Source organism: Puma concolor, chromosome B1 (genome assembly GCF_028749965.1).
Source record: "Puma concolor isolate L17-30 chromosome B1, mPumCon1.1.hap2, whole genome shotgun sequence".
Classification (NCBI taxonomy): Eukaryota; Metazoa; Chordata; class Mammalia; order Carnivora; family Felidae; genus Puma; species Puma concolor.
The window spans coordinates 147106690-147120661 of record NC_141670.1 but is presented as its reverse complement, the minus strand read 5'-3'; the positions used below and the strand labels follow the sequence as shown (position 1 = coordinate 147120661).

At 38.7% G+C, this 13972-nt stretch overlaps 1 protein-coding gene across 2 annotated transcripts in view; it reads left to right on the top strand.

Moving 5' to 3' along the window:
* Positions 1–13972, top strand: part of MTHFD2L (methylenetetrahydrofolate dehydrogenase (NADP+ dependent) 2 like) — a 146687-nt gene that overhangs the window by 65645 nt on the left and 67070 nt on the right. For both annotated transcript variants that reach the window (XM_086704849.1, XM_025922385.2), the window contains one exon: positions 5688–5780. In XM_086704849.1, the coding sequence (XP_086560975.1) occupies positions 5688–5780 (93 nt within the window). The remainder of the gene's footprint in view (positions 1–5687; positions 5781–13972) is intronic.

Sequence of the window (13972 nt, the reverse complement as noted above, 5' to 3'; positions counted from 1 at the left end):
ACAGGTATCAAGGTGCTCATCTGCAAGGGGCAAAGGCAGAAGAGACTGAGGCATGATTTGAACACCTTTATATTTAATTCCCTTGATTTATCTCTCTTTTGCTATCACACTGTGGTCTCCTGCATAGTAGGCTGAAAGCCTTTCCCTGGGTGGATAGTGTTATAATCAGAAACTCATTGATCAAGTCTAAATATGAGTTTGATATTTCCCGTGGGTATCACTAGCCCAACTCACTTAGGAGTAACAAGTTCACAAGATATTATTGACGGGGGAGTGGAATTACCTAAAAGATCTTTCTATATGCTTATTGAAATTCATCTTAATATTTTTTTCTTCTGCTTGACACTTTACAGGTTGTTCATTGTATGTATATACAACTCAGTGGATTATTATATATCCCTCAATTCCTTGCTGAAACCATCAGTACTGACAAAGTGGGAAGTTTTTGTTTGGTTTTGGTTTTGTGGGGATTTGGGAAGCTCCCCTGCAAGAAGACACGCTTCCATGGTTGAGAGGACCTTTCTGCATATAGGGAAGCTGTACTAAGGTAGAGATGGTTTATTTATTACTGGTTTGTAGCAAGTCAAAGAGAAGAGGAAACATAAGGGAAACTCGTAAACAGATTCTGCTCCGTGTAGCTGAGCAGAAGGTGGTGTCATGAACTGAAAGGAGAAAGACGGCTAACAGGGGCCCCTTCGTGACTCAGTTGGTTGAGCACCTGACACTCCATTTCAGCTCAGGTCATGATCTCACGGTTCATGGGTTTGAGCCCTGCATCAGGCTCTGCACTGACAGTGTGGAGCAAACTTGGGATTCTCTCTCTCCTTCTCTCTCTCTCTCTCTCGATAAACAAATAAACTTAAAAATAAAAAAATAAAAATAAAAAACCCCAGCCTATTCTCACAAAAAAAAAAAAAAAAAAAAAAAAGACTGCTATCAAGTACCGCTGTCTCTCATTGTTCTTCCTTTTTAAAGCTTTCCTGGTTATTGACTTTTCTTTTTCCTTATTAACTTTAGGATGAAATTATATTCTTCCAAAAAAATGCAAACTACCAGATTTTATTGGAGTTGTATTCCATTTGTAATGAACGTAGGGAAAATTGTTATCTCTAGGATATTGAGTCTTTTACATAAGACATGGTTTATCTTTCTAGTTCTTCAGTCTTACTGATGTCTCTTGGTATTGTTCTGGAGATTTTCTTTTACCACATAGGTTTTGCACATTTCTTGTTAAGTTTATTTCTGAGTATTTTACTTCTTGTATTGCTATTCTAATGGAGTCTTTTCTTTCATTTTATCTTCTAATGTCTTGTTATATATGAAAGCTATTTATTACTGTATATTTACTTTTTTTTGGCAATTTGTTGAATTCTCTCACTGCTTTATTACAATTTTCAGACCTATTTAATATTGACATCTTGACTTTATGTTTACTAATCTTCTCATTTCTTTTGTTTCTTTTTGGTTCCTTATCTACTTTTTTTAAGTTAAGTGATTGATTCGCTTCTTTTCTTTTATTGATTCAATCATTTTAGTTTTGTTTTACCTTTATTTTATAGGATCTAATATATAGTAATTTCATTATAAATGTTTCTAGAATTTCTGCACTGTTGTTTTGTGTTTTCTTTTTGACCCAAGAATTATTTAAAATAGGATTTAAAAAAATCCCGCTGAAAAAAACCTTTTGATTTCTTTTTTTTAAATGTTTATTTGTTTATTTTGAGAAAGAGAGAGAGAGAGCACAAGCAGAGGAGGGGCAGGGAGAGAGGGAGAGAGAGAGAAAGAGAGAAAGAAAGAGAGAAAGAGGGAGGGAGAATCCCAAGCAAACTCCCTGCTGCCGGTGCAGAGCCCGATGCGGGACTCGAACTCACAAACCATGAAATTATGACCTGAGCCGAAATGAAAAATTGGATGTTTAACCAACTGAGCCATCCAGGAGTCCAGAAAGAACCTTTTAATTTCTGACTTTTTCAATAATTATAACTTTATAGACTTGTGATGAAAGAAAATATCTGAAGTTTATCAACCTATTTTTTGGTATTAATTAAAATTCTCTTTGTAGCCAAAGAGAATACCATTTAAAAAATATTCTTTGGCTACATGAAAAGAAAATGTATGTTCTGCTTTCAAAATTTGATATATTGCAATAAGGTACATAACATTAATTATGTTATTTGCATTTTTTATATCTTTGATCTGTTGTGGATTGAGAAAGGTGAATTAAATTCAGCAAATACAATGTGTTTCTTTTTTGATTTGTAGCCCTTGTAATTTCTGCTGTATAAATTATATTTCTCTTACATGTTACTTATATATTTCTCATTGTTGTGAGTTCGTTTGAATCACATCTTTGCATTATAATGTGTACTTTCTTTGTCCTATTTAATGGTAAATTTCTCCTTATTTGACAATAAGAACATCATCTCTTTTTTTGTCCTTTTCCTGCTACGCATTTGCCTGTCTTTTATTTTTGACATCCAAACAGCTTTGTTTTAGATGTACCTTATATAAAGTATAGAGTTAGATTTTGTTTTTGGTTTGCAAGCCAATGTGGAAATAGGATTCTTTTAAATAGATAACTTAGGAAAATTTGTTATGAAGATAAATATATCTGATCTGAACTGTGTATTAGTTTCTGTTCTGTTTGTTGTTTTTATGGCTTTTACTTATTTTTTACATTGTTTTTCTTTTTTATGTATGGTTCTTCTGATATTTAGGAAAGTTAGTCATTACTCTAATAGTTATAACTTTATGCAGTACTCTTAGTTGTCTATTTCTTCATATGGTATCTATTGATGATCTAATTTAAAAAATGGGGGCTCCTGGCTGACTCAGTCAGTTGAGCATCCAACACTTGACTTTAGCTCAGGTCATGATCTCAGGGTCGGGATCAAGCCCCAACTGTGTCGGGCTCCAGAGTGAGCGTGCAGCCTGCCTCGGATTCATATTCTCTCTCTCTCTCTGCCCCTCCCCCAATTGCACATGTGTGTGGTGTGCATGCATGTGAGTTCTATCTCTCAAAATAAATAAATAAATAAAAATGATAAAATGCTTTTATTTTTCTTCCCTGATTCCATTTCTTTTGTCTCCAACCTGATATTTGCCAATAAAAATTATCTTTGTAACGTTTTTACCTTATACTTCTAAATCTTCTTCTTCTGTTATTTGATTGATCAGTTTTAAATGTTTTTTGATCCTAGTCATTAGATAACATAATTAATGTTATGTTAATCTAGTTCGCAATCAGCAAACTTTCTCATCTTTGCCCTTCCCATTCCAATTTTGTTAGTTATACCATTTTTTTCATATTTAGAGCAAATAGGATTTACATTTTGTCCATCACCCAGCTCTCATTTTTTTTTAGTCTTACTTTTATGATTAAATATATTCCAAACTTTCTAATAGTCCTTTTGCTGTTTTCCTCAGATATATGATATTGATTCACTAAAGTTAATCATTTAACAAGTTCTTTAGGAAAAACACAAGGGAACAGTATTCCCTGAGTGCTTACAATTTCAAAATTGTAACCTTTATTCTTGGAGAATGATTTGACTGTGACTCCCATTTTTTCTTTTTTTTCTTTTTTTTTTTTTTTTTTTTTTTTGCATGAGTCTCTTGCAAATATTGCTCTTCTGTTTTCTGGAGTTGAAGATACAAATTTGAATTTTTGCTTGTAACACTCTTCTTCTTTGATGTTTACAATCCAGCTACTTTACTGAAATTTTTCTCAGTGTTGACCATTATGGTCAATTTGTATGGATACAAAGTCTTCTTTTTCCCCAGGTCCTGTGACTTTACATTCTTAATTTTTAAATTTTTGGCATAATGTTTGGTCATAACGTTCAACTTTTCCATTGCGACACTTTTTGTTGTTGAGTGTATTGGTATGTTGGTAAATTATTTTTTTAAAAAAAGCTTTATTTATTTATTTTGAGAGAGAGAGAGGGAGAGCACAAGCAGGGGAGGGGCAGAGAAAGAAAGACAGAGAGAATCCCAAGAAGGCTCCTCACTGTCAGCACAGTGCCTGCCATGGGGCTTGATCTCACTAACCTTGAGATCATGACCTGGGCCAAAATCAAGAGTCAGGCACTTAACTGTCTGAGCCCCCTGGGCCCACCGGTACGTTGGAAAATTCTTGAAAAAAAAACTCCTGTTTTTGTGGGGGGGGGGGCTGCCAGTTTTAAAATATGTTCTTTTATTTACTTAAAAAGTATAGTAAAGTTCACTCTTTTCGGTGTACAGTGCCATGAATTTAGATAAATGCATACAGTCATGGAACTCCACTAGAAGCAGAACAGCTCTGTCACCCTCAAAATTTCCCTGGGCTGATTTTTACATAGCATTCTTTTACTAATTCTGTGTCAAATATTTTTTGCTTACTTATCATTGAGTGAGTTAGATCTCTTGGACCTCCTGTGGGTCGGGTACTTCTGCTGGGGACTGGGGAGGAGGTGCTGGGCAGCCTTCAGATCCCTTCTTCACCACTTACACAAAGTCAAACCGCTTCCCGTTAAAATGGCCCCTCCACACGAGTCTTTCAGTTATGAGGCAGTGTGAACCATCCTGGGTCCGAGCGGGCCTCTTCTGCCCCTATTTCTATCTTCTCTGCTACAGATAAGAGATATATTTTGTATTTTTGACGTGGACCCTGCACCTTCGAACAGTGTATTTTTGCGGTCATTTTCAGAGATCTGCTGCTATTGGCCATCTTGTTATTCTCTGCATTTCTTCGCTGCCTTTCTTCCTGTGTGTATATATTAACTCCGCTGCTTCTGGGTAACTCGCACATATTTTTTGGAATCTATGGAAAATATGTCTTTCTGGTTTTGCTAAAAATGGAGGTTATATGGTTTTTGTTGTTGTTAAATGTGTAGCACTTGTAGGTTATCTAGGAGAAGAGACAATGTACTGTCTCACACAGCCACGCTCTGACTGGAAGTCCTTTTCTGACTACTCTCATTCTTGCCTTTCTTTCACTTCTCTTCCTTGGCTCACACTTAAAGCACGGGAAGCCGTCAGGCTGGTAACCTCTCTTATTCATACACCACGTCGTGAAAGCATGTATGAATGTTTCCTGTTACGTCTAAAGCCTCTTCATTATTTCCTAAACACATAATTTCAAAGTTGGTCCATTTTTTTCCTGTTCTTCTGTTGGCTTGCAATGCCCTTTTCTTCTTTCTTGAATTGGTACACCCCGGCTCATACTTTGAGACCTAAAGTATATTGCCTCCTTTAGGAACCCTTCCTTGACACCTCCTCAAGAGGAGGCAGAATTAATCTCTTAGCTGTGCTCCCACAATGCATTGCCCCATCTTGGATGCACTTACTTGCTGTTTTCAGAGCTTATGTACCTAATTATCAAGCCAACAAGTATCCCATGTATTTACATATTAACCTCAATACAGAACTTTCACGTGCTGGGTTTCTAGGACCTTACTTAGCTCTCTCTTTTGATGGTCAGCACATACTCTCATTTGGTCTTATTTGATTTTCCACTGGTTAATTGGAGGGTATAATATTTTCGGTCATCTAGGTTTTCTTATCTAGCTTTTATTCTTAAAGTGTTGTAATCATTTGAAAGCAATTTTCCTACTCTTAGGATATAACTGAATCTCCCCTAGAATGATAGCATCCATAACTTTTGAAAAAGCTCAGTAACTATTAATGGGAGCTCTTCTCCATTCCAGGTGATGCAACCGTGACAATAGCTCACAGATACACTCCCAAAGAACAATTGAAGATCCATACACAGCTGGCAGATGTTATCATAGTAGCTGCCGGTAAGTCTTTGGTGGCTGTTATTTGGTGGAATGTCATCATCAGAATAATTCCTGCCCTAATTGCTGACATGTCTGTAAAAACAGCTTCTTGGGAGAGTTCGGTATATGTATGACTAACTTCCATCGACTGGACTCTGTCTCTCGGCAATTATCATAGTGGTTTGTTGGGCCTACGTTAACATTTGTCACTTCATTATGGAAAACCCAAGTAGCCTTTGGAATGACAGGTTAAGCACAAGAACAAATGTGCAGGTTGCCAGTTCCTTCATAGACATGGTTGATTCTAAACGTGAATGAGTTATGGGGAGGCTGGTAAGAAATGCTCTTGATAAGATAGCCAGGGCTAGCTCCTGTGGGACCCTTGGAAGGACTTTGATATAAGCCAAGAAAGGCTGAGAGCAGGAGGTTGACATGGCCTGGCTTATGTTTTTAGAAGAACGCTTACACTATGTCAAGGAGTATTCGAGAGGAGCAAGAGTAGGAACAGAGGACAGTTATTGCATTTTCATTTACTGGATGTAGGATTTTTCCTCATTTTCTATTCAAACATACAAAAATGATTCTACCCTTTGCTTCTACCTTTCCTCTTGCCACATACACATAGGATTTCTACATTGCAGACAATTGTGAATCTTCTTGTTTATCCAAGGCTGAACGAGAGCCTTTTGTATTTTATCAATTAGATGTTATTGGTATTTTCTAGACTTTACATCTGAATTTTTGAGTAGTTACAAACTATGAAAGCAGAGCAAAAGTTCCAGAAGAAACAGTTTGATGAAGCGGATAATGGTCATTTAAATTAGTTTCACCCAAATTTAGTTTACTTTCTTATTCTGTTATAGGCCCTTCTCAGGAACTCAGAATATACATGTGATCACTCCAGGTAGAGTAATTTGCCTCCTGATAGAGTAAACATAGAAATATTCCCTTTTCCAGGGGCGCCTGGGTGGCTCAGTCAGTTGAGCGTCTGACTTCTGCTCAGGTCATGATCTCACGGTCCGTGAGTTCGAGCCCCACGTTGGGCTGTGTGCTGACAGCTCAGAGCCTGGAGCCTGCTTCAGATTCTGTGTCTCCCTCTCCTTCTGCCCCTCCCCCGCTCATGCTCTGTCTCTCTCTGTCAAAAATAAAATAAACATTAAAAAAATTAAAAAAAAAAAAGAAATATTCCCTTTTCCAGAAGTCCCCAGTAAGCTGGTACAGCTAACCACATTTCCAGTTTTTCTGAGAAATTACATTCAGGTAATATTAAATGAGAACTTTTTAACAGGATCGAGAGGAGTAAGACAGATATTTAGAGACGCAATAAAAAGTGTCAGACTACAGATAACATTAGTGAAATACTGCTGCAGCAACTGATATATGCATAGAAGATTATGAATATCACATTGACTTCTTTTTAGAAACATTGGGTTTACCTACAAGAGTCAGAATTCAGTGAGTAGAGAGGAATTTGGTCATCCTCATTCATCCCAAACTTTAGACAGAGTGAAATCTATGTTCTCTTTACAAGGTGCTACTTGACTCTAATGTTAACTGGTAAAGAATGTTTCACAATCAATCTTACTTTCTATTTATCAATTAAAATATTGAATGAATATTTTTTTCTAGTGGGGCAAAAATTCCTCAATGTACATTCATGCTTATGTTTTTCTTGCCATGAGAAATGGCAGATGGGTGGTCCTCTTTCAAGAACCACTGACATTCTCTTGTGAATAAAGCAAACTTTATGTCACAGTCCTTATCACCATCACTGTCGTCATCCGTCAGTGTCTCTTAGAGACTCACTGTTTGCTCCTTTGTAAAGGCCTGAATCAGCACTGAGTACAAGGTGTTAAAAAATAAGATGGGAAAAGAAAAAGGGAAGTGAAGGAAGGGAAGGGAAAGGAGGACCAAGCCTCTGTAAAATTAACAAGAGAGGAGCCAGGAGGTACTCAGGCTCGTAGGTGTGGAGACAGTATTGAGGCTGTCTAGCAACCATCCCAGTCAAGGCATCCTGCTACCACCAGAGGGCACCAGTCAGGTGCCAGCTATTGTAGACAGCCACACTCCATCCACAGTCCATGGAGTTTACCACACTCCATCCCAGTCATGGAGGACATTTTGGATAAAGATAGTGTGAACAGGTCTTGTGCCTGCCTCGTATTCCAGCTCTAATGCCTGTAACTAGAAACAAAGGCATTTTGTAGAATGCTAGAAGACAGCCCCGTAGATAACCCTGCAGCTGTCCTGAAGAAATAAATATTTGGATAGTGGGAAGTTTGGAGAAAGAAAATTGAGAGTTCATAAAAAATAACTAAAGATTGCTACATTTCCATGTCCTTAATAATCACCTGGTGAATTGAAGGATAAAATATGTAGATATTGGTAAATTACAGTGAAATTCTAAAGAAAGCATGAATTAACATAAAAAAGAAACTCCGTATCATCGGACGATAGGAATGAAATCTTACAAAAATGACCACATCGTGCAGTATGTGTGGGAAATAAACAACTACAATTAGCAGTGGGTATTAAAGAAGAAGATAGTGATCTAATGGCAGAGGTAGCTGGAACAGGGAGGGCTGGATTGTTGTCATAACTGGAATGTCAGCATATATGGAAACAGTCCCATCTAGAAGTCAGGAAGAGAAGGAGGAGTGGTGTGTGATGTATCAGAGAGATCGATAATGTCTTTCAACAATGTCTGAGGGATGACAGAAAAGAATGTAGTGAGTGATGAAATCTTGGAATGGGCTTGCAGAAGAAAAAAGTAAAAAAAGAAATCATTGTGTAAAGATCCGGAGGCATGAATAAAATTAGCTTATGTTAATATTAATCTCACCCCTCTAGCTTCTCAAATTCCCATAGTCTTATCCTTATAGGTTTAACGATGAATCACTTACTTTTTAAACACCTCTCCGCACATTGGACATTTAATTTCAAAGCTCAAATCTGAAAATCAGATCCTGTCAAACTATGCATTCTGAAACAAGAAGCTTCAGATCTCTCCTCAAAACTACTCTCCAGGTTCACAGAGAGAATGAATCTGTTTCTAGGGCACTTTACTGTACCATGTTTATGGCACTTATCACCTGTTTATGGTTGTCTGTCACCTTCACTAGACTCTAGCAGGGATGGGACTGGTATTTTTTTTTTTTTTTTAACTTGGTATATAAGTGCTTCAGACAAAATCTGACACATAGTGGGTACTCAATGAGTGTGTGCCGTATTCATTTTGAAATTACAACTGGAGCATGGACTTCGTCAAACTGATACAAATTTAGCTGATGAATTTTTAAGAATATAATTTTATAAAGGTGGAATGAATCATCTCTCTAGTTATTGATTGCATCACACAGTGGTAGCATGACTTTTGTAACTACTAAACATTCCTAGTTTGTCATCGTAAAGTAAATTGATAAAGTCATAAAGGTGAAAGATTTGTCCATACAAGAGCAGTTCGTATCATTAAGTGGATGTTTGGATTGATTTGATTTGAAATATTAAGATTAAGAAATTCTGAGCAGAGTGAAGACAGTAAAGAGACTGTCGTAGACATCTAAAATATAGTAAGACTGTTAAACCATTGAATGGAAAGAAATGGTTTAAGGGAAGGCCTCATTGGCTCTGCAAGGCTAGTGATCAAGAAGGGAAAGCCAGCCAGGACAGGGCACCGATGTTAAGAGTGTGTTAGAAGATCCTTTGACTCATTTGTATCTCACGCTTCCAGGAGACTGGGGGAAACCCTAAAGCTATAAAAGTTCTAGGAATCTTCATTATTCAAGCAGGATAGGCAGGTTTTTTCCAGACATTGTCCAGAAGACCCTCCACCCATGTGATGAAACTGAACTAGCTTCATTCAGAAGACGAGCTGCTGACTCAATGCCACTTGCATATTAACCTCTGGATACAGAGTGTCATAGTTGGTGAAAGCTGGCGTTTTGTCCACTAAGCCATCCCCTCCAGCGTGATGAATGAACCTTCACAGTCGTAACTCTAGCGTCTCTATTGCAACACTTTTAATGACAGACACTGTAATATAAAACAGGATAAATAGGCAATTCAGTAGAGTAATTTGGAGTACTCATACTTACTCGTCATAAAATAAAGGTGACCAACCAATTTCTTTTCACGACTTTTCCCATCATATCATCAAGTTTTGGATGCACTCCCATCAAACATCATCTTAGGTTCTCAATAGAGTTTTCCCTCTGGTGGATTTCTTCTTCCTTGGAGCAGGGTTAGTAATTTTCTGGATGCCAGGACACTGAGAAATTCCAAGGGGTGGGGCATGGAAACTCTCTGTTCCACCATATCCACAGCTCATGCAACTCAGGAGTGGAACTTGCCTCCTTACAGCCCTGGGCGCTTTCTGAATGGATGCCAACACATTTCATGGTTTCACTAATGCTAGTGTTCTTTCCATATCTTATTTGTTTGTGTGCTTGTTTGTTTATTTATTTTAAATTTTAATGTTTATTTATTTATTTTTTTTTCAACGTTTATTTATTTTTGGGACAGAGAGAGACAGAGCATGAACGGGAGAGGGGCAGAGAGAGAGGGAGACACAGAATCGGAAACAGGCTCCAGGCTCTGAGCCATCAGCCCAGAGCCTGACGCGGGGCTCGAACTCACGGACCGCGAGATCGTGACCTGGCTGAAGTCGGACGCTTAACCGACTGCGCCACCCAGGCGCCCCTGATGTTTATTTATTTTTGAGAGAGAGAGAAAGAGAGGGACACAGCACGAGTGAGCGAGGGGCAGAGAGAGAGGGAGACACAGAATCTGAAGCAGGCTCCAGGCTCTGAGCTGTCAGCACAGAGCCGGATGTGGGGCTCAAACCCACGAACCATGAGATAGAGAACCCGGCATGAGCCGTGAGATGATGACATGAGCCAAAGTCGGACGCTTAACAGACTGGGCCACCCAGGCGCCCCTGCTTGTTTATTTATTTATTCCATTTGAGAGAAAGAGAGAGAGAATGAGAGAGCATGCGCACAAGCAGGGGAGAGTGGTAGATGGAGAGAGAGACAGTCAGAGAGACAGAGAGAGAGAGACAATCTCAAACAGCCTCCATGCTCAGCTCAATCCCACAACCACAGGATCAGGACCTGAGCTGAAATCAAGGGTCGGACGCTCAACCAGTTCAGCCACCCAGGCGCTCCTCCATATGCTATTTCTTATTCTCCATATTGCCCCTGTAGCCTCAGTTCCCCCACTTAGAAGTCCTTCCTGCCTTCCTAAATGCGTCATCTATCTCAATCTTGTCAGTTATCTTCAATGGTATAGAGTAAGAATTTTCAGAATTTAAATCCCAGCTCTGCCACTTGCTAAGTGTGTAACCTTGGTTAAGTCACCCCATGTGTCTGAGCCTCAGATCGTTGGTGTAAAGAATTATAGTTTCTAACATTGTATTGTGAAGCCAGCCAGGCCAGGGAAGGAACATGGCACAGTGCCTAGCATATTGCAAATGCCCAATACAAGTCATATGCTAATATGTTATCTGTTGGTCCTTCTTGGGCCATTGCATATGAATTTAAACAGTGATTCGGAAATAAGAAATCAGTTGATTAGCAAGCTACAACTCTGATATAACTAAGGGAAAAGACTTTTGGTTACTTTTGATACTACTTAGCTACAACTCTGATATAACTAAGGGAAAAGACTTTTGGTTACTTTTGATAGTATCAAAGTCGACTGGTCATCATAAACATAAATTAATGAATGAAGTGACTTACAGAGAAGAGACCAACTTCATAAAAGATTTATTTTTACTTAAAATGTATGGCTTCTTGGGATACTGCCTTTTGCTCGTAGCTGTGCATTCTGTTCTCCCCGGATGAGTCCCTCATGGCCTTTGTCTTGTGGTACAGTGTGACTTTGGGAGAGGTTAGGGAAGGAGAGACACTTAGCTGAAGGGGTTTATTCTCTCAGACCTCTGCCCACCCTTTCAGTCTCCCTCTCCCATTCTAGCCCACACCATCAATGCCACTTGCACATTAACCTCTGGATACAGAGTGTCATAGTTGGTGAAAGCTGGCGTTTCATCCACTAAGCCATCCCCAGAGCCTCCCTGATGCACAATACAGAAGCTTCCTCACAGTGTGAGAGGGTGCTTGACTATTGACTGTTTTCCTGACGTCAGTAATACATCCCTACCATGAGAACCTAGCAAACATGTACCATAAGCCAAAGTCAACCACAGTTAACAGTCTGGTGTTTGGCCTTCCACTATTTTATATTTGCATGCAAATGTAAATAGTTACATAGTTCTTTCACCCTGCCTGTACCATTTGCATTTTACAGCTCCACACTGTGTACCTGTTTCCTCATAAAATGCATTCTTCTGAAACGTGATTTCTTATGGCTTCATAGTATTCTATGCTGCTGGGTATAATTTATTTATTCAGTTCTTGATGGGGGGACATTTAGATTATTCCCAGTTTTTACTATTATGAACATTGTAGTAAACAACTGTGAACACCTTTGTGAGCACCTGTGATTATTTGCACAAGGAACCTGTAATATCTGTTATATTGGTCTTAAGTGCTTTATTTGCTAACGAATCGTTACTTGTATTTTCAAAAACAAAACTAATATTTAAAGCTTTGTGTATAACAGAAACTATATATGTGCATGTAATACCAAGTGATATTTTATGCCTTTCATAGGCGTTGTTAAACAGCCTTACCACACACAAAAGTAATAGACGTGTATTATTTGTAACCCCCTCTGTAGGCCTATCGGCCATTACACATCAGTATGCCACCAGGCCTTACGGATGCACACAGGAGGATGGCAGGGTGTGGCGTAAGGGGGAAGGGACAAGAATCGGAAGCAGGATGTGCATAGAAGCATGGCCTTTAAAGTCAGGAGGATCTGGGTTCAAATCCAGTTTCACCCAGTTCGTATTTAAAAATCACATTTAGGGGCGCCTGGGTGGCGCAGTCGGTTAAGCGTCCGACTTCAGCCAGGTCACGATCTCACGGTCCGTGAGTTCGAGCCCCGTGTCGGGCTCTGGGCTGATGGCTCAGAGCCTGGAGCCTGTTTCCAATTCTGTGTCTCCCTCTCTCTCTGCCCCTCCCCCGTTCATGCTCTGTCTCTCTCTGTCCCAAAAAATAAATAAACGTTGGAAAAAAAAAATTCTTTAAAAATCACATTTAATTCTCTGGGCTTCATTTGAAACTATTGTAAGATGGAAGTAATAATACCAATGGTACAGGGTGCCATAGAAATTAAGTGCCCAGCACATAAGTGGTGCTAAAGAAATGTAGTTTCCCTTCCCTTCAGTCTGACTTTGTGTTGTGACCCTCTGACTAAAATTACAATATGCTTTAAATGAAAATTTGTCGTGCAGCACCAAAAGGTCAAGTTGCCGTTACTTTGACACGTAGACTGTAAAAGGTGCGTATGAACTTGTAAATTTTTCCTTGACCCGTGTTATCTTCAAATAAGCAAAAATGCCCTTCCCCCAAAACTGAGCACCTAAGAAGCATCCCAAGGCTTTATTTCTTTTTCTTCATTTTTCCTGAGGCCCTTATAATTTTTTTTCTCAACTTGTGATTGCACGGACTTGTGACAAAAGGGGTTATGATCTTTTCGTCACCAAGTGTTTTTAGCTGATATCAGTATGTGGGAAGCAGAGATTGATCTTTCTTTGGAGGTTCTTTCCTTTACATGTTTTTCTACTTCCTGATTTTCTTGAGCAAAACAAGTGTTGAGCAGCAATATCTAAGGGTACTTCAGTAAAGAGCAATTAGATCAAAGATCTATCTTTATTATGGAGAAATAGAGATTTTCTTTGAAATATATCTTGAATTGTTAAATGATAATGTCATTTAGAGCTAATTCTACTGGGTTGCATATATGTGGATCACAGGGAGGAAGAATCCTTTCAAGATAATGTCTCTAGCCATTGGCATTATCTCTGTTAGGTTTTCATGGCCAGGTCTTTAAAAAAATTTACATTATGAAGTATTAAAAATGCGCATCATTTAAAAATGCACATCAAAGTGAGCAAAAGAACAATGTTAACACCTACCAACCAGATTTTCAAACCTGAATATCATTAGAGATGTTTTTTATTTTTTTTTATTTTTTTTCCAATATATGAAGTTTATTGTCAAATTGGTTTCCATACAACACCCAGTGTTCATCCCAAAAGGTGCCCTCCTCAATACCCATCATCCACCCTCTCCTCCCTCCCACCCCCC